Source organism: Ictidomys tridecemlineatus, chromosome 6 (genome assembly GCF_052094955.1).
Source record: "Ictidomys tridecemlineatus isolate mIctTri1 chromosome 6, mIctTri1.hap1, whole genome shotgun sequence".
Taxonomy (NCBI): Eukaryota; Metazoa; Chordata; class Mammalia; order Rodentia; family Sciuridae; genus Ictidomys; species Ictidomys tridecemlineatus.
Genome location: NC_135482.1, coordinates 73110237 through 73134612, shown reverse-complemented (window position 1 = coordinate 73134612; position 24376 = coordinate 73110237). Strand labels below are relative to the sequence as shown.

Genomic DNA, 24376 nt, shown 5'->3' with positions numbered 1-24376 from the left:
AGCCATGCACAATAGAATATCTTCATGAATATATATTTATTTCAAGAGTAAACACAAGTGGTGGCAATATACGGTAATCCCATAAGTGAATTATTGCATTAAGCTTTTAAGTCAATGTAATCACATTTTCACTAACTGCTCTTTAATTGTTTTATACAATTTGGTGTTTCATAAAGATAACAAGTATGTGTCAATTACAGATGAATAAACTGTCCTTTACCCACTGAATGCTGACAGCTTACTTTTTCCCTCTTCCTTTGGGGTTATGGACTTTACATGAGAGAAAAATGGCTTTTCAGGTGCTACTTATTTTCTAAATGTCATCATACAAACTGGTCTACAAATTATTTAATTGTTCTTTCAGGTAATTTTTATTCTTTCAAAATAATGTAAATAGGAGGAAAGGAAAGTGATATGATTTGAAACATTGAAGGAGTATAGAAAGTGAAAAATAATATTCAATCCAAATCTTTAATTACTAGTTTGAATCCTATATGTCAAAAACCTGTGGGAAAAATCTACCTTGTTTATCTGCATGGATAGAATAAATATTTTTTTCCTTTATATGTGTTTCAGAATCAAGGAATCTGGAAGTGTGAATCTGGGCTCCTGTCTCCTCATTGTTCCATACAGTGAGCTTTCTTTCCATCCATATCCTCACAGATAGAAAGGGATAACAATACTACTATGAAGTTGTTGTGAGGACGACATTCTCCTAAGATGCCCCTTATTCCCAACTATAAAATAGCTTTCAGGTAATTTACATTTCTTAGTAGGAGGAAAGAGAGTTTTGAAGTTTGAAGCTCATATTTTGCTCATTATTCACTGTGCTGAGTTACAGACTAAGGTCTCTGGGTTATAGATCATGGTTATCTGTAAAGAGAAAGCTAGTAGCTTAGCAGTGGTTATCTGTAAAGAGAAAGCTAGTAGCTTAGCAGCCCACCAAATCAGTACTTTAAATTCTTGTTTACATTGACTTAGAGGTGGAGTAAACTGACTTTGTGTTAATAAAAACAATATGAAATGAGACTGGTTTAGATTTCACTTATAGTAACATGATAATGATTTAGAGAAGTCTTCCTGCTAAAAACTAGGAAGTTAGACAGAAGGAAGGGAAACAACTAGGACAGACATCTGAAACTGTTAAAGATCTGATGTTACAGAATTATGAGGCCAAAATCAAAGCAAGGGTGGTTTTATGGTTTGAATCTTAAATGTGTTCCCAAAGCTCATGTATTGAAGGCTCCGTTCCCAGCTGATGGTACTAATTGGGAGATAGGGTATAAGTATCCTGGGATCCTGGCTTGCTCCTGTGTGCCTCCTGTGTTTTGTTTCTCTCTGGCTTCCTCTCCACCAGCCTTCCTTCCTTGAGGTGAGTGATCTGCATCATGCCAAAATAAAACTTTCCTCCTTTGAAATTATTTATCTCAAGTATTTTGTCACAGAGACAGAAAGCTGAGTAACAGGTGGGAAAAAGATGTAAGCAAAAACACCAAAGCTGTTGCTCTCCTGCAAACGTTTGCTGAACTTTGGGAATTTGAGCTTCAGTTTCTACAACCTTGAAAAAATTGAAGACGGAGGACAAATCCCAGCACCTTGCAAGCTCAGGAGTCAAAGATATAGGTCTTCCCAGTAGCGTGGGGAACTAAACCAATACTTTTCAGTGTAAGTAATATCTTGAAAAAAAAACCTGCGCACTTTCTACCTAGAACAGCAAAACCCCGAGAAAGCCATCCCTCTGGAATTATAGACAAAATTTACATCTATGTTATATATTTTTTAAAATCAGTCAAACTATTTTTTTAACATATTGTGCATATTTAACAGAGTTCAAGGTGGTATTTCCAAACATGCATATAATATGCCCTGATCAAATCTGACCTCCCTTTTCCTACTGTACCGGATTTTGCCGGATTAGTACCATAAACTGGTAACGGAGTCATCGATTTCAATCTTTGTGGCTGAATAATATGCTCTTATGTATATATTCCATATTTCCTTTATGCACTCATCTGATGATGGGCACCTGGGCTAATTTCAGCTATTGTGAATAATGCTACACAGTTGGGCATATTTGATATGCTAATTTTATCTTTGGATATACACACTGAAGTGGGTTAGCTCATGTATGGTGTACATATACTTTTGATTTCTTGAGAAAATATCATTCTGTTCTTCATAATTGCTTTACTAAATTACATTCCCATCAACAGTATATGAGAGTTTCTTTTCACCATATCCTAGCCAGCATTTATTTCTTGTTTTTTTTTTTTTTTGATAAGAGCCATTATAACTTAGGTGCATCTTATCTCACTGTAATTTTGACTTCCATTTCTGTTGTGATGAACAATAGTAAAGTTTTTTTTCACATATTTGTTGGACATTATTTTTTCTTTTGAGAGGAGTCTATTCAAATCACTTAATTGGATTACCTGTTAAGCTTTTGGTATTCTTTGTACATTCTGGTTATTAGATTTCTGTCAGATGAATAATTAGCAAATGTTTTGTGCCATTCTTAGGTTGTCTTTGACTCTTATTTCCTTTGCTTGCTGAAGCTTTTTAGTTTTATATAGTCTGTTTGTTAACTTTTGTTTTTTGTTTTATTTCTGGGGTCTGATCCAGAGAATCATTGCCTGTACCAATGTCTTGAAGCCTTTCCCTGTGCTTTCTGCTAGTAGTTTCAGAATTTCAGATCTTACATTTTGATCTTGGATCCATCTCAAATTGATTTTTGTATAGACTGAGAGAATTTTTACTCTTCTGCATGAAGAAAATATCTTCTGGATATCTTCATCACAGCATAATTTATTGAAGAAGGTATTTCTTCAATGTATGTTTTTGGAACCTTTGTCAGAATAAGTTAGTTGTGCAGATGCAGTGGGTGCACGCCTGTAATCCCAGAAACTTTGTAGGCTGAGGCTGGAGGATCATGAGTTCAAAGTCAGCCCCAGCAAAAGCAAGGCACTAAGCAGCAGTGAGACCCTGTCTCTAAATAAAATACAAAATATGGTTGGGTATGTGGCTCAGTGGTCAAGTTACCCTGAGTTCAATCCCCTGTACACTACGCCCCCCCCATACACACACACATAAACATGAGTTAGTAGTAGATCTTTATTTCTGGGATCTCTATTGTGTTACTTTGGTCTCTGTGTCTGTTGTTATGCCAGTGCTATGCAGTATTGGTTACCAAAGTTTGGCAGTGTGTCTTGAAATCGGGAATCATGATGCTTCTAGTTTAGCTCTTTTTGCTCAAGACTACTTTGGCTATTTGTGACTTTTTTTGTGCTCTCATATAAATTTTAGGATTTTTTTCCTTGTTTTGTGAAGAATGCCATTGGTATTTTGATAGGTATTACAATAAATCTGTAGATTACATTTGGTAATATGGACATTTTTACCAATTTTTTTTTAATTTAAGCTTAATGGTTATACACAGTAGTTGGGTTCATCCTGACAAATTCACACATTCATGGAAATTGATTTCAGTTCATGATCTCCATTTTTTCCTTCCTCCTTTCCCTCCCATTCTCCTCTTTCCCTTCTTCCTCTATTAGACTTCCTTTCAGTCATCTATTAATTTGTGTTTGTTTCTTTATGTAATCTTGTCTTTCCCTTTTCTTTATTTTACTCTAGCTTTTGAGTATGGGAGACAACATTCGACCTTTGAATTTCGGAGTTCGGCTATTTTCACTTAGCATGACATTTTCCATTTCCATCCATTTACCTGTAAATGTCATAATTTTATTCTTTTTAAAGTCAGTAGAAAGTGTGTGTGTGTGTGTGTGTGTGTGTATGTGTGTATTACAACTTAATCCATCTATCGAAGGACATCTGGGTTGATTCCATAATTGATCTACAATGAATCATGCTGCTATAAACATTGATGTGGCTGTGTTATAGTATGCTGATTTTAGATCTTTTGGGAAAATACCCAGGAGAGGGATAGCTGTGTCATATGGTGGTTCTGTCCCTAGCTTTTTGAGGAATCTGCTTTCCAAGAGTGGTTGTATTTATCTGCAGTCCTATTAACAATATACAAGTGTTCCTTTCTCTCCACAACCTCACCAGCATTTATTGTTGTTCATATTCTTGATCATTGCCATTATGACTGGATTGAGATGGAACCTTCGTGTAGTTTTAATTTGCATTTTCCTCATTGCTAGAGCTGTTGAACATTTTTCACATATTTATTGCACTTTTGTTTTTCTTCCATTGAGAAGTTTCTGTTTAGTTCTTTTGCCCATTTATTGATTGGATTGTTTGTATTTTTTGGTGCTAAGTTTTTTGAGTTCTTTGTATATTCTGGGTATTAATCCTCTATTGGAGGACTAGCTGGCCAAGATTTTCTCCCATTCTACAGGCTTTCTCTTCACACTCTTGATTCCTTAGCTGTGAAGAAGCTTTTTAGTTTCATGGCATCCCACTTATTGATTGCTGGTTTAATTTCCTGTGCTTTTGTGGGTATTGTTAAGGAAGTCTGACCCAGCATCTGTATGATGGAGTGTTGACCCTATGTTTTCTTTTAGAAGTTGTAGGATTTCTGGTCTATATATTTTACCAATATTAATTTTTCCAGTTCTTGTGTAGGGAAGGTTTCCATTTTTTTGTGTCTTCAATTTTTTTTTTCAGCAGTGTTTTGTGACTTCTATTGTAGAACTTTTTCACTTCCTTAGTTAAAATTATTCATCAGTATTTTATTTTTGGAAGCTGTTTTAAATGAAATTGCTTTCATGATTTCTTTATCAGAAAATTCATGATTGTCTGGAAAAACTATTGATATGTTCATTAGTACCTTGATAGTTATTGAATTTGATCATTTTTTAATAGTCTGATAATCATTTTTCCTATATAATCATATCATCTGCAAATAGACCCTTCCTATTTGTATGTCTTTATTTATTTCTCTTACCCCATTACTTTGGCTAAAACTTCTAGTACAGTATCAAATAAGAGCTGTGAGAGTGAATATTCTCATCTTGCTCCTGATCTTATGAAAATATTTTCAGCTTTTCCCAATTCAGTCTGATGTTGGCTGTGGGTTAATCATAGATTGCCTTTAGTATGTTCATGTCTTATTATTCTATACCTAATTTGTTCAGAGATTTTTATCATGAAGATTTGTTAGATTTTATCAAATGTTTTATCTGTATCACAATGTTGAATCAGATTTGCATCCTTAGGATAAAACCATCTTGAACATGTTGAACGATCATTTTGATTTGATGTTAAATTTTTTTAAAGAAATATTTTTAGTTAGATGCATATTATAACTTTATTTTATTAATTTATTTTTTATGTGGTGCTGAAGATTGAACCTAGTACCTCACACATGCTAGGCAAGCAATCTACCACTGAGCCACAATCCCAGACCCTTGATGTTGAATTTGATGCTAGTATTTTGTTGAGAGTTTTTGCATCTGTGTCCACTAGGGATATTACTATATAGTTTTTGTAATTAGTGTATCCTTATCTGGTTTTGGTACTAGGATAATGCTGGTCCCACAGGATGAATTTGGACAGTTTCCTTTCTTTTAATTCTTTAGATTAGTTTGAAAATAATTAGAATTATTATTTTATTTTAAAGTTTGGTAAAATTCAGCTGGGTGTGGTGGTGCATGCTGCTAATTCCAGCAGCTTACAAGGCTAAGGTAAGAGGCTTGCAAGTTCAAAGCCAGCCTCAGCAATTTAGTGAGGCCCTAAGAAACATAATGTGACCCTGTCTCAAAACAAAAATATTAAAGTGTTGGGGATGTGTCTCAGTGGTTAGGGCCACTAGGTTCAATCCCCAGTACCAAAAAAAAAAAAAAAAAAAAAAAAAAATTGGTAAAATTCAGCAATAAAACCATCCTATTTTTCTTTATTGGAAGACTTTATTACTGATTGAATTTCATTAGTTGTTATTTGGTCTATTCATGTTTTTAATGCCCTTATAGTTTAATTTTGGTAGGTCATATGTGTTCAAAACTTGGACTTTTTTTCCAGGTTCTCTGATTTGTTATCATATACATTTTCATAACCCTAATGAACCTTTGTATTTTTGTGGTTTCAGTTTCAATGTCTCCTTTAGCATCTCTGATTTTCTTTATTTTAGTATTTTTTTTGGTTAGTGTAGCTATGAAAGCTTGTCAATTTTTTTTATCTTCTCAAAAAAACAACTCTTGGGGTTGGGGTTGTGGCTCAGAGAGCCTGCCTAGCATGTGTGAGGCACTGGGTTTGATTCTCAGCATTACATATAAATAAATAAAATAAAGGTCCATCAACAACTAAAAATATATATATTTTAAAAACCCAACTCTTTATTTCATTGATTTTTTTTTTTTGTATATATTTTTTAAGGTTTTGCTTTATTATTTCTGCTCTTAAGTTTGTTATTGTTCCTACTGGTTTTGGATTTGGTTTGTTGTAGCTTTTTTTAAAATTCTTGAGAAGCATCATTAGATTTTTAAAAAATATTTCCATTTTTTAATACAGGCATTTATTGCAAGAAACGTCCCTTAGATAGTGCCTTGATTGTATCCCATAAGTTTGGTAAGTTGTGCTTAATTTTCACTATTTAGAGATTGTTCAATTTCCATTTTGAAACCTTTGACTCATTGTTCATTCAAAAGTGTGTTCATTCTGGGACAGGAGTTATGGCTTAGTGATAGAGCACTTGCCTAGCATGTGTGAGACACTGGATTTGATCCTCAGTACCACATAAAAATAAATGAATAAAATAGTTATGATGTCCATCTACAATTAAAAATATTTGGAAAAAAGGTGTGTTCATTCTCCATACATTTGCTTAATTTTCATTGTTGTTGAACTCGAATTTTATTCCATTGTGATTATAAGGAATACAGGATATAATTTTACTTTCTAAAAATTTGTTAAGACTTGTTTTGTGCCCTAATGCATGGTCTATTCTGGAGAAAGTTTCATGTGTTGATGAAAAGAATATATATTCTATGGTTTTGGGGTGGAATAGTCTGTAAGTGTCTATGAAGTTCATTGGATCCATAGTATAAATTAACTCTTATGTTTCTTGATTTTTTTTTTTGTTGGGGGGGTCTGGATGATTTCCTTTGATAAAAGTAGGGTGTTGAAGTTATCCACTATTATTGTATTAGATTCTATATTTCCCTTTATAGAGTCTAATAATATTAAATCTAATAATGCTTGTTTTATGAAATTGGGTGCTCTGATATTAGGTACGCATAGATTTAAAATTGTTATATGTTATGGTTTGATTTATTCTGTGATTGATCTGTAGTGACTTTCTTTGTCTCAGAGTTTTTGTTTTAAAGTCTATTTTTTCAGATATAAGTATTTGGTGTGGGTGATTTATGTAATGTTTGATGTATTTAATTAAGCATCACATAAAACTTAAAAATGGAAATGTTCCAAAGGCAGTTTTGAATGTTGATCCCAAAACTCTTGATCACTTCAGGATTCCATTTGCTTAATTATTCTCCATCCTTTCACTCTCAATTTGTGTGTATCTTTACTATGAGGTGATTTTCTTGCAGACATCGTATGGTTGGGTTTTGTTTTTATGCCCATTCAGCCAGTCTTTATTTTTTAATTGGAGAATTTAACCCATTTTCTTTCAAGATTATTATTGCTAGTTGCAATATTTGTTGGTTTTTAGTTTTGAATACCCTTTATTCTTTCACTTTTATTCATGTTTGGGGTTTTGTGTGGTTTGTTGTAATGATAGTTTCATTCTTTTCATTTCTCACTTGTGTATCTCCTCTTCTAGTGGAATTAATACTCTCACATACTTTCAAGATGGTAGTTATCTTTCATTTCTGAATGTAGGACTGCATTAAGATAATTTTGTAAGGCTGGTATGGTGGTCATGAATTCCATCAGGTTTGCTTGCTTTGGAAACAAGCATTTTAGATACAGGTGAAGGAAAAACTAATGAACTAAAAGAAAAGTCAAAATAAAATTTTATAGAATGCAGTATGGATAGAAAAAATGAAAAATATAAACCAAGTAGTCAAGAGTCATTTATAATGAATTAAGGAAGGCTAACATGTCTTTAGTGAAGTTCCAGAAGAAGAGGAAAGATAGAAAAGTATTTTTGAAGAGATAATGGCAAAGATACAGCTTCAGCCTTTGAAAGATACTCATCTATATTTACAAAAGAAATCCTGAGACTACAAATCAGGATAAATTAAAGGATATCTTCCCATTAATGCTCCAAAGTAAAAATTGCAGAACATCAAAGAGAAATGGATTGCTGCCTCTTTCAAACATAATATTGGATGAAAGATACAAGTGCAAAGAATTTACATAATGTGTTTTAATTCATATAACACTGAAAATCAAAACAAATTGTTTACCAAGGTGTGTGTGTGTGTGTGTGTGTGTGTATACACATGTATATACACACTATACATATATATGGTTGCTAAGACTCTAAAACAAATGAAGTAATGATGACTTTAACCATTAATATGGTGGTTCTCTTTAAAAAAAAAAAAAAGAGAAGCAAGCAAGTGGAGGATTCTGGGTTGCTGCAAAATGTTTGTCTTGACCTAGTTTGTGGTAACATGAATATTTGCAAGATAAAAATTCTTAATATTATACATTTATATTTTATATATTTATGTATATCTCTCAATTAAAATTAAACACTAATTGTAGTGATATAAAATTGTCCTGAAAGTATTTAGTAAAATATTTCTAAATTTTTGTAGTTATTTTCAGTTTTAGTGTTTGATTTTTTTTTTCCCCAGCCTACCAAGTGTTAGTAAGACATATAATTTGATATAAATGATCTTAGACAATGAAGTAAGGCATTTATTTTCAGTTAACATCACTGTCATGACTTAATCAGTTTTAATAATCCCAATTAAGAATATCTATGTGAGATAATTCTAAGTTTTTGGGCTTAGATTGTTGAGCATTTATTAAGAGAAGCAAAAGGAGGTAGTAGATTTGGTGCAGATAAGTGTTTAATGTGTTGACATGTTAATTTAAGTTTATTGTAAAACATATAGACAGAAGTATTCCATAGGCACCTTTGGATGGTAATTCAAAACTCAAAAGAGATTGTAGGATCAGAGGTTGATTAGTAAGTCATGTTTTGAGAGGCCATCTGTGTTGTACTAGGACTGCCATAACCACAGACAGGATGACTTAAACCAATAGGGATTTATTTTCTTTGTTTCTGTGGGTCAAACGTCTGGTCTCAAGGTGTTGGGCATCATTAGTCCCTCTAAGGGCTGTGAGGGAATGTTCTGCTCCTAGCCTGTCTCTCTGGCTTGTAGATGGCTGTTTTCCCCCTGGTTCCATCCTCTTTTTATAATATAGCAATATATTGAATTGGGGTGCACCTGTATTCAATTATCCTTTGAATAATATTTTCTCCAAATGGGATTACATACATATAGAGATTATAACTTCAATATGTGAACTTTTTTTGTATGGGGTGTGACAGTAAAATACCATATCCTTGAAATGCACCTTTCTATTCCCAAGAACCTAGCCAAGGTAAGAGAATAATAAGAGTGTGCCTGGATAAGAATCCCCAGATAGTATTTATCTTGAAGGATACCTTTATTTCTCCCATATATTGCAAATAGGTCAACTAGTGTTATCTGTATGAACTGCTTTCTTGCATGGATTGTCAGTATAGGAACTCCTTGGTATGCTGGTCATAGAAAGAATAAAACTAAGAAAACTAGCAAATGTCACTGCTCCTTTAGCCTAATTTAAAAAACCTTTTCCCCGTGATAACTGGCATAGAATTGAAGGCACTGTGGAGAGAATAAGTGCCACCCATCCAACCAGCTACCACAGAACAAAGTGCCTGGAGGGATGGCAAGGCTGTTTGGTAAAATACCATGAAGGATGGGTGTGCTGTCTGTTCAGCCTATGGTCAGTGGAACTTCTATTTTTTTCAATAAACCTTATATCTTGTACACAATTTCTGGGTATTTTCTTTGGTGTCTTCGTAACCAATTCCACTACTCTAGGACAACTGGGCTGCAGTGCTGATAGTCTTAGAAATCAGGATCAGGTCCTCCTTCCCCAGATGTTGAAGATGGAACATTGTAATGCCAAGACAAGCACACAAAGCAAGTTTTGAGACGGAGAGATTGTAGAATCCTCTGGAGAGGAGCCAGGAGCCAGAGCTGTTGCCTATGGAGTGGGAGTGTCTTGCTTTTTTTTCTTCCCTGAAAAAGTGCCCAAAGGCAGGAAAAAGTGGTCCTAGGGGTAATTGCTTGTGCTGGAATCTGTGATCCTTCCGTAGCAACAGAGTGAGTGGGGTGGAGGAGAAGTGCTACCTGGAGGTTAGTTCATTTCTTTTCCTTTGATATTTAGCCCCCATCTTTCTGACCCCATCATTTAATATCTATGCTGATTTCCTATCCTTTACCTCTGTCTCATTGATATGGGGGTACAACTTAACATGCACTACCATGGTTTGAATACTGAGACATAGGATCTAATCCATGTATAAGACACATTGAGAAAAAAATTTCTGGAAAACATTCATATTTGAAAGAGGTAGAAGGGGACAGAGGCTGAGAAGGAGTTCATTTAAAGGAGATGATCAGTGGGTTAAAAAATGGTATGATATTCAATAAGAAGCTATCTAGATTAAGTGAAGCAAATTAATTTTGGTGATGAAGTTATATATGGAGACCATTGATAAATTTTATAGAGAGGAGAGGATTGAAATTGTGACTGAAGCAGGTAAGCGAGTAGGTCTGATGAAGATAGAATAAAAATGGAAAGAAGGGAACAAATGTTAAGAATCAGAGTTTTAAGAAGGAACTGCTAAAATAACTATTGGGGTAATTGTGTGAAATAAATGGCAGAGTGACCTTTAAAATGTGCCCCAAGATTGAGCATAAGAGGATGAATTAAAGATGGCAGATGCTCTGTGGCTTAGAATTTAAGCAGCAGAAATACTGCTTCTTAGCAAGATGGATGAAGGAAGAAATTCACTGAAATTCAATATTGGACAGTCTTCTAGATACTCGGAAATTAAGGTGCATTGAATAAAGAATGAGAAGGAAAACACTGGAGCCAAGCCAGATGAGACGGTGGTAGAAGTGCTGGTTTGTCAGAAAGGAAGGACACACAGAGGGAAACATAAAAGACAAATTTGGCATCAAAAAAACCTGTAGAACACAAAAGTTGCCACTGACCCAGTGGCTGCACAGCAAACTAGTGTTTGAAGAGGGCTCTCTGTGTCTCAACTGGCAAGTGGAGGGTTGAGACAGGGAGACATTTTGAGAAAGCCACGTTGAAGCTTGCTACTTTGGGAGCCTGAGAGATCATAAAAATATTTACCATACTGTCCTGATATGTGCCTACTCTAATGCCTTGCATGCACCTAGCAGAACATCAGTAAAACAGGCACAGAAAAGATTGTACATGGGTTGTTTCAAGTCAGAAATATGGAGGGGGGTGCAATTTGCTTTGTCTTTGAGTCTGATGACTTCCATGTCTAGGTGAAGATGGTCAGGAAATTAAATAGGTGGTGTGAATACACTTAGGGACTAAGCCTGATAAGGCCATGAGTTCACAGGCAGTAGAGTGTGTGAGAACTATGGAGGGGTGGTTCCCCTGCCCCACAAGTAGAATTCCTGGGAGAATTTTGATATCCAGATTCCCAGAAGAAATTGGCATCTGTTCAACCCTAAGGGTGTGTTGATTTAGTTTCCTCAGAGCAGATACCACCCAAAAAAGTCCCTAAAGCCTGATTAGACTTGAGCCTCAGCTACTGGAACTCCCTTCCTAGAACTCTGCAACTGTTTCATCCTGGGAACACATGGATCTGGTCTGTGCAGAAAAAATTCCTATGGACAGTACTTCCCATTTCATCCCATATTACACTAATGAGAAAGAAAGTTGAGAGAGATTTCCACCAACTTCAGTTTTATGCCACTGTAATTAGCTCGGTGAACACACACAAAAAAGGAAGCGTTTAACAATCCCCAGCCCTTTTGTGCACTATTTCTATGTCTCTTTCAGTACATAGCCCAAGAAGAAAGGTAAAGAAGGACAGTTGGGTACAGGTATCGATCATCCATCTTTGTTGACATTTGTGAACACCTCAATATAGACAATTCTTTCATTTTTCATTATGAATTCTTTTATTTTTTTTGGTGTTACTATTGCACTGATAGGTTCATGGACACACGCATATATACGTGTGTTTCTTTTTTCTTTAATTTTTAAAATAATTGTTATTTTTCCTTGTCTTCAGAGGTTTAGGGTTTTATTTCTTTTCTTTTTTTTATTTCTCATTTCTCTTTTCTCCCTTTAACAGCCAAATTTTTTTGTTCTCTCTCTCATCACTTTATTGAAATTTATTTTCTCCTCTTTAATTATAGCCATCACTTGCTAAATACCTTCTGCTTTCTCTGTTCATATCTTCAACATTCTAAACTTTTTACATAATAAATTGTATTTTTAATGATCTTTTAGAACTATTTGGTTGATATAACTCATGCCTCCACCACTCATGTTGTTGCAGATATTAGTATGGTAAATGGCATAGTTGACACCTGTGTTTTTTTTTTTTAACTTTGATGCCAGCTTTAGTTTACAGCTATATATATATATATATATATATATATATATATATATATATATATATATATATATATATATATATATATATATATATATATAAAATATATAATTTTAGCTTTTGGCAATTACTGACCGTAACATTCCTATTTTTATGGTAATTAGTCTTACAAATGTCATAGAAGGCAATGGGTATTAATTTTAATGCTGTTTATTATTTACTTTTATTGTTGCTATTGTTTGGTTCCCCCTTTTCTGTCGAGTGACTAGCTCACAGGGTAGAGGTGCTCCTACTAACTCTAAACTTACTTGTGGGAGCAAGCCTTACTCCACACACAAATTAGACACACTCAAACTTCAACAATATTTTAATACAAAGAATATAAGAGACAAAACCCCCAAACTAATCACCAGACACCAAGTAGGAATGGATGGGGTGCCCTCAGCTTCCACTAATAAACATACACATCTACAGCTGAAACGAAGACAATTAACACAAAGGCTGTGGACACCATACCTATGAGGCATCTCCATTTAGCTCACTAGAATACTTTGACAAGAAAAGGTCAAGCCTAAAAAGGCCCACACATAAAAGTGGAAGAGAAATCCATCCCAATAGATGCATAAAACCCAACACAGGAATACAAGAACTATGAAAAATAAGGTAGCATGCAGCCTCCTAAATTGAAGTAATGAAATATCAGACAATAAATTCAAAATGATGATTATAAAGATAATCAATAAGTTTCAAGAGAACACAGAAAAACAATGGAATGAATTAAGGAAATCAATACTGCATATGAATCAGAAACTCAATAAGGAGACAGATATTGGAAAAGAACCAAACAAAACATATTGAAATGAAAGATAAAATGAATCAAAATGTTCAGTTGAAAATCTCTCTAAAAGTATTCACCATGCTGAAGACAGAATCTTAGCTGGAAGACAAAGTGGCTAGTCTTGAATATTGTATCTTATCAAATCATAATGGAATGAAATTAGAAATCAACACCAAAAAAACCCTATAGCAACTAAAAACGCAAGGAGACTGAACAATACACTTTGGAATGATAAATGGGAAATGGAAGAAATCGGGTGAAAATTTTTTTAAAATGTTAGAATCAAATAAAGACAATGAAACAACATAGAAGAACCTTTGAACACTATGAAGGTAGTACTAAGAGAAAGTTTATGGTTATGAATGTTTACATTAAAAATCAGAAATATCCCAATTAAATAAACTAATGATGCTTCCTTTGCAAGATGCTTGAAAAACAAGAGCAAACCAATCCCCAAGAAAAAATAGAAGGAAAGAAATAATTAAGATCAGAGCATATATCAATAGAGAATAAAAAATACAAAGAATCAATGAAAAGTTTGTTCTTTGAAAAGACAAAGATGGATAAACCATTAGTAAAACTAACCACAAGAAAGAGAGAGAACCCAAGTCAGTAAAATTAGAAATGGAAAAGGAGAAATCACCACAGATATCATAGAAAGCTAGAGAATCTTTAGGTACTATTTTGAAAACATATATTCCAATAAACTGGAAAACCTAAAAGAAATGAATACATTTCTAGAGACACATGACCTGCCAAAATTGAAATCAGAGGACATAGAAAACCTAAGCAGACCAATAGCTAGCAATGAGATAGAAGAAATAAAAAAAAAAAAAACCTTCCAAGGAAAATCCCACGACCAAATAGATTCTCAGTTGAATTCTACCAGGCTTTTAAAGAACTAATTTCAATACTTCTCAAATTATTCCATGAAATAGAGTTGGAACATTTCCAAATTCTATGAAACCAGTATTACCCTCATATCACAGCCAGATAAGAACATATTAAGGAAAGAAAACTATAGACTAATATCTCTGACAAACTTAGATGTAAAAATCCTTAATAAAATGTCAGCAAATTGTATTCAACATCATATTAAGAAGACTGTACCTTTTTTACAGAGTTGGTTTTATCTAAGGATTGAAAAGGTGTTTTAATGTGTATGAATCAATAAATGTAATTCACCATATAAATAAAGTTAGACCCAAAATAAGTCACCTCAATAGAAAGCTTTCTATAAAATTTGGCACCCATTCATGATAAAAGTGCTGAAGAAACTAGGGATGGAAAGAAGCTACCTCAACATCATAAAGGCTATGTGTGACAAACACAAACGTATCATCGTATTAAACAGGGAAAATCTACAAATATTTCCTTTAACCCACGGAAGAGACGAGGATATCTAGTCTCGTCACTCCTAGTCAACATAAACCTTGAAACTGTAGCCAGAGCAACCACACAAGAGAATAAATTAAAGGGCTTCAAATAGGAAAAGAAATCAATGAGCTATCTGTTTGCTAATGACATGATCCTATATCTGGAAGACCCAAAATCTCCCAGAAGACTTCTAAAGTTGATAAATTCAGCAAAGTAGTTGGTTATAAAATCAGCATATGAGAATAATAGCTTTCCTATATATCGACAATGACTCTAGGTAGAAAGAAACCAGGAAAACAATTCCATTTATAATAGCCTCAAAACAAAATGAAACAAAACAAAACCCTAGGAATGCATCTAACCAAGGAGGTGAAAAAACTTTACAATGAACACTATAGAAGACAAAAGAAATTGAAGATACATGAAGATGGAACACCTTGCCATGTTCATAGATAGGCGAATCAATATTGTTAAAATTGTCAACAATCATAAGCAATATGAAGATTTAATGCAATCCCCATCAAAGACCAGTTCTTCACAGAAAGAGGCAAACAGTTCTAAAATCAACTTGGAAGAATGAAAGACCCAGAATAGCCAAAGCAATTCTAAGCAAAAAAAAAAAAAAAAAAAAAAAAAAAAAACTGTCTGGTTCTGACATTAAGAGACACTTAGATAAATGATTCTAGGGAATAGAAAACACAGTCAAACCCACACAGATAAAGCCATCTGATCTTTGACAATGATGCCAAAAACAGAGCCTTGGAGAAAAGTTAACCAGTTTTCCTAGCACCATTTGTTTACAAGGCTATCTCCATGTAGAATAATAGAACTAGATTCATATCTCTCACCTTGCACAAAAGTAAACTAAAAATGAATCAAAAAACTTAGAAATTAGACCAGAAACTATGTAACTTCTTGAATTAAATATAGTGTTAACACTTCTAGCTTATAGGTGCAGACAACAACGTTTCTCATAAGATTCCTAAAGCTCAGGAAATAATGCCAAGAATTAATAAATGCAATGACGTCCAATTATAAAGCGTATTCACAGCTTTATAAGAATGTGAGGAGACAATCTCCAAAGTGGGAGAAAAATCTTTGCTATCTATTCTTCTGACAGGGTTAGTATGCAGACTATTAGACAGAACTCAAATAACAATAAGTAGGAAAAATAACTAAACACATTTCTCAAAAGAAGTACAAATTACCAACAAGCATATGAAAAAAATGTTGAACCACTTTAGCAATCAGGGCAATACCAATCAAAACTACACTGAGATTTCCTGTCACTCCAGTCAGAATGAACACAATAATAAATGCTGGAGAGAATGTGGAGGAAAAGGAACATTTATATGGCGTGATGGGATTGTAAATAAGTTCAACCACTATGGAAATTATGGAAGTTCCTCAAAAGACTAGGAGCGAAACCACCAAATGACGTAGCTATATCACTTTTCAGTATTCATCCTAAAGAATTAAGGTCAATATACTATAGGGATACATTCACATATATATATTTTTAGCAGCATAATTCACAAAAGCCAAACTATGGAACTAGCCTAGGTGTCCATGAATGGATGAATGGATAAAGAAAATGTATATGTATATGTGTAGATACATACACATACACAATATGCAGTCTTATTCAGCTATAATGAAGAATAAAATTATGTCATTTTCAGAAAAATAGATAAAATTTATGGAAATTGAGAATATTATGTTAAGTAAAATAAGAGAGACTCAGAAATTTGAGAGTCGTATGTTATCTCTCATATGTGGATGGTAGAGAAGAAGAAAAAAGAAAAAAGAAAGGTGGGGGATTTTACGGAAATTGAAGGGAGATCGGTAGAGTACTGGAAAGGGACTGGGGAAGGGAGGAGGGGAGGAAAAGAGGAAATGCCGTGGGAATGATAATGACCAATATTGCTACATTGGGTGCAGGCACAAGTATGTAACAATGAACCCCACCATTATGTACAGTTATAATCCACTAGTAAAAATAATATGAAGAAAAAATTACAAGAAACTTTCATAACACAATTTATTTTTTATTTTCAGACAATCAAAATTTAAATTTTAGATATATAAAAAAATTAGAACTTCTTTTCCATAATTCAAAAAGATACTGTTTAACATTTTCTGCATTTACTTCTAGTATAAACGTTATTACAAAACGAACTCTTCTGCCCATACTGATGCTATTGTTCCTTCACTATTGACCTTTCCTCTGACAGTGGGTCATTAAGTGTACAGACACTTAAGCCACATCCTTTTAAAGCAAGAAAGAGACATTTGACTATTGTTCTTTTTGATGGATATGCTTTTAACCTATGTACAGTAGCTGTGCAGTATGTTTTAATTATCCAACAGTTTTATCCCATTGACGCACTATTACAAAAGAGCTAAAGTAAAATCCTTAGTGAAAAATTCCAGAACAAAGTGAGTCTACTTCCTAGAAAAAATGTTATTTTCAAGAATTCTATTTAATATTTGATAATTGGTAGTATTAATTTATATTCCCACACCCACACACATATATACTCTTTCTCTTATAATGATACTAATCATAGATACTTTGAAATCTGAAAAGGGAAAAAAAAACTTTCATACATAATTACTATTTTTTTATGAAAATGAGAAAAATTCATAGAAAGGCAACAAATATAAGTATAATGAATCAATATTTTGTTAGACTCTTGACTTTTAGCTCCAATGTAAGACAGATCTTATTTATGGTAATTAATATTACCATGAAAAAGTTCTAGCAAACATTATTAAAGCTTTGTTATTATTTTTCAGTACTAGTCAAATTTGACCAAATAAAATAAAAGACTATTAACATGGCTAGCACATTTTCCCTTTGCAATAATTCATTGAGGATTAGTCTGGGTTAACAGTTCCAAATGATGGGAAGTATTCCTTATCCAAGTGTTTCCCAGTTTTAGAAGTGTGTCTTAGTCGATGCATGTTTTGTTATATTGAATTACATCTCAACATAAATAGTTGCAACAGTAAAATCTATTTATGGCTACTATTTACATTTTTATTTAGTGTAAAATATATTTGAGCTCAACAAAATTATTTACTAAATCATTCATTCAATATTCATTGAGAATATAGTAAATGCCAGGTTTTTTTCTAGGTACTGAGATTCAGTTGTGAATTAAATACACAAAGGTCTTTGCCTAATTGAACTTACATTCTAGTACCAAAGACAGAATAATTAAATAAATTAAGTGTATTAAATTAAAATATATACTAATGAGGTGGCAAATGCAACAAAGAAAAATAAAGCATAAAATGGATATAGAGAAGGAGGGGGTGTTGGCTGAGGTTTATAATTTAAGGTATGTTATTTAGTAAAAGTCTCATTGAGAAGGCAGTATCTAAACAAATGAGAAGAAGGACTGATACCTGGGAGAATTAGCAATTACATTAAAGCATATAATTTATTTGAAAGAAGTGTGAAAGGACTTCCAATTTATTTTGAAGTTTGTTATAAAATATTAATATTGCCAAAGTTTTATGCTATTGATCTATCGTTGTGGACATATATTAAAAACATATGCAAATTATCCAGAGTTTTCCCTTTCATATAGGGAGGATTTGAGTCATTAAAGCAATAGTGTAACAATAACTCTAAAGAAGTTATTTTGAAGGATAAATAAATTATCCCATGTAGGAATGGATACCACCTATTCACAAAATATGTCATCAAATCCTGTGTTTCAATGACATTAGGGAGCACATGCTGTGGATATCTCAGCAGAGAGTATTCCAGGGAGCCGAATTGTGAGTGGAATTCTGAGTGGAAATTTTGCCTGCAAAGTTCCCACAACTGTAATGAGGCCCTTGAGTTTGGAGAGGAGAAAATTCATGGAAACAGACAGGTGAGCTTGGGGCTGGTAGAGCTGGTCTTTTAGGCCATATTTAAGGGTGTTGGTTTTATTGGAAGTAAAATGGAGACTTCTGCAATTTTCTGAGTAGAAGAATGCAGTATATGCATGAGTTTTCACAGAAACACTTGGCCAAGGGCTCTGAGTTAGACCAGTATTTAAGTAGAGACTAACTGGAAGTCTACAGTGGTAATTTAGGCGAGAAGTGATACTGGCATCACTGAGGGGAGTCAGGTTGAAGTGATGCTGGCATCACTGAGGGAAATCGGGTTGTGGAGATAATGAGAAAAGATAGAACTATATTGACGTATTTGAAAGGAAAGTTAATAGAATTCTCTGGTCAAATGAGAAGTGAGTGGATGAGAGAATGAATAGTGAAACACAGCTTCAAATTTGGAGTGAGCTAACTGGAAGGTCAGGATTGTTATTAATTGACAGGGTAATCACACTATATGACCTCTCTATATGAGAAGCACGTGTGAAGAGTTGGACACACTGATCTTTGCAGTGGACATATAAGTGAAGATATTTAGTATAAGTCTGGAGGTTGTGGAACATCAGGCTGTGTATACACTCTTGCAAGTCTGGAGTGCATAAAATACTATTTAAATTAAAAGACTTTAGATACAATCCTCAATGGACTGAATTTGTATAGAAAAAAAGATCCAAATTTGAACCTTGGGTCTCTCATATTAAGTTAGAGGGATGAGAAGGAATCAGAGAAGAATTAAAAGAAGTCAGTGTTTTACCTACCTTTCTTTTACTTTTATCTGGGAGTAAGCTCTCTGCTCTAGCACTAACTGTCTATATGCCCACCCTCCAAATCCCTGCTCAGTAGGAAAATCTGATACTTATTTTGGTGTCAGATATCAATTTTCATGGCCTGCAATAAGTATATTACCTTAAACAGACAAATGTATTTAACATACTTAAATCTGTTAGACTCTGTCCTCTTTGAACATAATTAAAGGACTCAGTGAATAGACTAAGCATATTTGATGGGGCAAGATCATGTGTATGAAAATTACCATACATATTGGTAAAGCCCTCTGTTAAAGAAAGATATTATTTATTTCATTCCGAGTCATTGAGAAATTTGAGTACATAAAGAGGAAGAAAAGAGGGGTTGGTCTGTATATTTCCCCCTGTCCTGGGATTTTTCTGCTTCTCTGGAGAAAATATACTAAAGCCTTATTTTCCCTTGAGCTACTGAAGTGTTTTCTTGGTATCAGGTAGGAACAGATGAGAAGCAGGATGGCCTTATCAAAGCTATGGATTGGGCTTCCCTTTATCATGTCTGACTAGCACCAGAGACACCTTTAATTAGCTTTCTTGACCCTATTTTGCACCTATAAGGTCTTCTTACACCCTAACTTGAACTCTCATTCTTCTTACACCAAAACTATCTATGACTTATGAATGGCCATTTTTTTTGTTCTAAGACATATTTTTCAATATTCTCAATTTAATTTACTTCCTGCTTATTTGTCTATTTGGGAAGTTCATGGTAAAAACGTATATCATTAAAATATTATGAATCCTTGTGAATAATAAAACTATTACTGTAACTGTGTTACATTTACCTAAATATGACAGTTAAATATTTCTTTAAGAAGATGGCTGTCAACATAAGAAAAGGGTTCTTTGTTTCAAAATATGTTAATGTTCAAAGTACATTTTGTTGCTAAAGGAAAGACAATTACAATATTTAATCACAGTATTTGAGTTTCTTGAGGTATTAAGTCTTCTGCAATGATTAAAAGAGCACATTGGCACATATTTGGTTTTCAATCCTTAGCTGTTTTAGTTCCTGGCTTTCCTGTTTGCACAGGGCGGCAAGATGGCATGGTCTGGGTTTTGTATAAGCTGAACTTGGTCCAAAATAGAAAATGTTAGAGAAATAAGACACTAAAGTGACTTGATGGAGAATTCATCTCTGTTGCACTGTGATATTTACTTTTGTCCTTTCATCACCAAGATTGACACACCTAGCAATGGAATGAGGGGATATAAAAGCTACAGTGAGAGATGCTCCGGTGGGCCTATCTCCCCACAATGACTAGCTTCTCTTTCTAGGTCCCAAATCAGCATCATGAAATTGATCTTTTTGTACTCGGTTGTGGCGCTTTGCGTCTTCTGCAAGGGTAAGGAAACAGTTTAAAGAATCTTTTCGGTTTGATGGATCCATATTTATTTCCTTTAATGTTAAGTGTTCTCTACTTCACTTTTTTTTTCTCCTAAGGAAATTGTTTTTTTATACTTCAGAGAAAGATAATATGTAAGAAAACCGTATTTTCATGTTTCTGAGTATTACTTCAGCCTTAACAGGTTTATCTTAAAGGGGTATGTGTGTGTGTTACAATGTTACTGTTAATCATTACTCATTTTCCTCCCAGTTTGTTTTCATGGCTCTAACACATATTCCAGGTTAAGACTAGAAGCCCGTACTGATAATGGCGGTTTTCACAAATCAGCAAAGCATGACTAATTAAAAGATTGACCCATTACCAAGACAAAATTTCATAGGAGAAAACATTTTGTAAGCTTATACATTTATTAGATATTTCAGATAGTCATTTAATTTGTGAAACTGAAAGGTAAGACATCATTAATTTTGGTAAAATTAAAAATTGAGCAAAATGAAAAAGCCTTTAGAAAAAAATTATTTCTTACCTTTTAGTCCTGTTTCTGAAAAGAGTAGCAAGAGCATTTTTCAAACCTATGGGAAAAGTTAGTAAAGGAAATATATTTTCAATCTTAACGTCATTGGTTTCTCAATTTTTGGATCAGACACAGCACTCATTTTACTTTTCTCTGTGAAGCCAGAATATAGAGGATTATAATTATTTGTTATGAATAAGAGAAAACATTTCTATCTTAATGTAACTGATTGGGAAATTGTCTGATGGACCATTACAAAATGATTACCACTAGTAGTGGTGACTTTCATAATCTTATTTTTGCTATATTCTTTGCTTCTACTTTGCATAAAATATAAATATTTGTATTTTACATAAATGTGTCATTACTTTGTTCTGTGTTTTGTTGCTTAAATATTTGCAAAGCATTTATTAAATGATATTATAATAAATGTACTTTAAAACCATTTGTTAAAGTATATTCACACTACAATTGACTAATATTTTAAAAGAAATTCCCTGTTCTCCATGATAGTTCTGGGAAATGATTATGAGTGTTTTGATAGGCTTTCCATAGATTTATTAAAAAATCCCAAAACTATTATAAGGATTTGGTAAGAATTAAGGAACATACCTAGATAAAAGCTCTTTGAAGAAATTCTAGGTAACTCAAATTGAAATAAATATTTGTTGACCTTAGTCAATGAATGAATGTTTCAAATACAGTCTCTTCCTTTCTTGTTGGGTTACAGATTAATAAAATCTGGGGACCTGGAATTTAGTGAGGCAGATATTTAGACGGCATCTTTATAATCAATCAAAGAAAAATTTGTACTATTTAAATAGCCATACTGTATAGGAAGAAAGAAAAACAATTAAAAATCAGTTTTTACTGGCTAAGTGGGAAAACTTTAGTTATAAGAAATATAGATATGACAACAGACACACACACATACACACACAACAAATGTTTATCTTTTTCTCAGGCCATTCTCTATTTCACTTGTGTAAAATCCATACAATCGACAGGTCAGAGGATATACTTCAGATCAATAGTTGTAGTTGTGCAAAAAAAAATGTATTAACTAGTAGAAATTGGTGAGTTTGATTTATTTGGCCATGTATATTTCCAAGAGTGAGTTGAGATTTTATAATTTGATTTGATTTTTTTTCTTTATTTATTTAAAAAAATATTTTTATTAGTTGCTCAAAACATTACAATGATCTTGACATATCATACATTTGATTCAAGTGGGGTATGAATTCTTATTTTTCCACGTGTACAGATTGCAGTATCACATTGGTTTTACAGCCACGTTTATACATACAGCCATATTAGTGTCTATTGTATTCTGCTACCCTTCCTATTTATAATTTGATTTTAAATGTGTGATAGATAAATGCATTACCTGGATCATATAGGTAAGTTTTGTTAAATAAGATAGTTCAATATAATAAATTTATACTGAAATATCAGTTATCAGATACAAAAAGGAGATTACTTGTGTTGAATTTTAAGGGGTTAATAGAAACAAGAATAGTATCATTCTCATAGTCTTAAAATATGATATGGAGAACTACAAAATAATATATTATTGCTCTTTTTAATTTTTTTTTATAGATGGGGAAACACTATTTAGTAAGTCAAAATCAGGTCAGTATCTTTTGGAAATTTATACTTGGAGATATCATGGTATATTCTGAACCTACTTCTGGACCCAGAATATGAATGTGTTTTACACCTACTCATTTTGTGACAGAGCTACTTTGTTTCTTCATTTATCCCATGTTTGCAAACTCTTCAAGGACGGGGTTTTAATCTGTGTTGTTCACTCTGTTTTCATAAAGCTGGAATATTGGCTGCCACAAAGCAGGTACTCGGCATATAGTTTTAAATATATATATATATTTATATATAATAAAATAAAATAACTTGGGATCATTGACACATGATTAATTTTGCATGCAAACATTTTCTGCCTGAAAGTAACCAAATAATTTTCAAGGTAAGCTTTCTGAAATAATCTGCAGAATCTGTTTACCCAAGAAGATAACAGGTTTCTGAATATAGCTTAATTTTTTTAGGACATCAAAATGAGTGCCGATTTTCATATCACATATCACAATGATGCTCTTTGGATCACTGAATTCAAGAAAGTTTGCCCCTTCTCTATACATGGTTTCTGAATCTGCTTTTAAGTGGCCTTTTTGTCTCCTCACTATGTTCAACATCTGGCTCTGCATCCTACTTTTTGTTCCCAGTTCTAATTCTTACTGCCTTTAGTGTACTCTGATGAGAACACTATTGACTCACAGTCATTAGCCTTATATCTGGGGTAAGAATGTGTATTCTGAGTGAGGCCCTGAGGAATTTTCTTGACTGATAAAGTTAATAAGACAGTTCCCATTTCTGAAATCATATCTTAGCAAAAGACCATATTCCTGGATTTTTTATTTGAATAATGTAGTCAGTTAGGATTTAGGGTATTTGTAAAATTAGAGTATTAAAACTGTATTAAAAAGAGACTCAAACTAAATATGTTGTCTAAGATTTTTTTTTTTGAGATTTCTTGAGTACATCATCAACACAAAACATGATAAATTTTATTAAATATTTTATTTCACATAGTCACTTTGTTCTTCTGGAGATCAATGTTTGAATGCATTGGATAAAAATATTTTTCTCTTTAAATGTAATTTAATTGTGTTTATCTGTAAATTATACCTTTTTGTAAAGTAGTTATTCTGTAAAATTTTTAACTTACACTTAAAATAGCTTTATAAGTTTGTAAATTTAAGTGCCACTTATTTAAATATGGAGAAAATTCACTTTGATTCATAATAATGTTTAAAATGCTAGTATGTTGTATATTTGTGAACTTGTTATCCAGTAATAAAATAGAAATTGAAGACTTTTGAATCAGATTAAGTAAATTCAGTTTACCCAGTATTTTTGTCATAAGAAAATGTCTGAACTAAAATTTCTTCATTTTACCAGTATAATAATTAATGTTCTGAAGCATATTTTAAGTTATTCAAGTATTTTGTACTGTATTTTGCTGCATTCTAATTTGTGTATATAGAC

General features: G+C 33.1%; 1 protein-coding gene across 1 annotated transcript in view; it reads left to right on the top strand.

Moving 5' to 3' along the window:
- Positions 1-10634: 10634 nt before the first annotated feature.
- Positions 10635-24376, top strand: part of LOC120888561 (mucin-19) — a 67200-nt gene continuing 53458 nt past the window's right edge. Inside the window, exon 1 of the mRNA XM_078015850.1 lies at positions 10635-10692. Coding sequence (XP_077871976.1) covers positions 10635-10692 — 58 coding nt within the window. The remainder of the gene's footprint in view (positions 10693-24376) is intronic.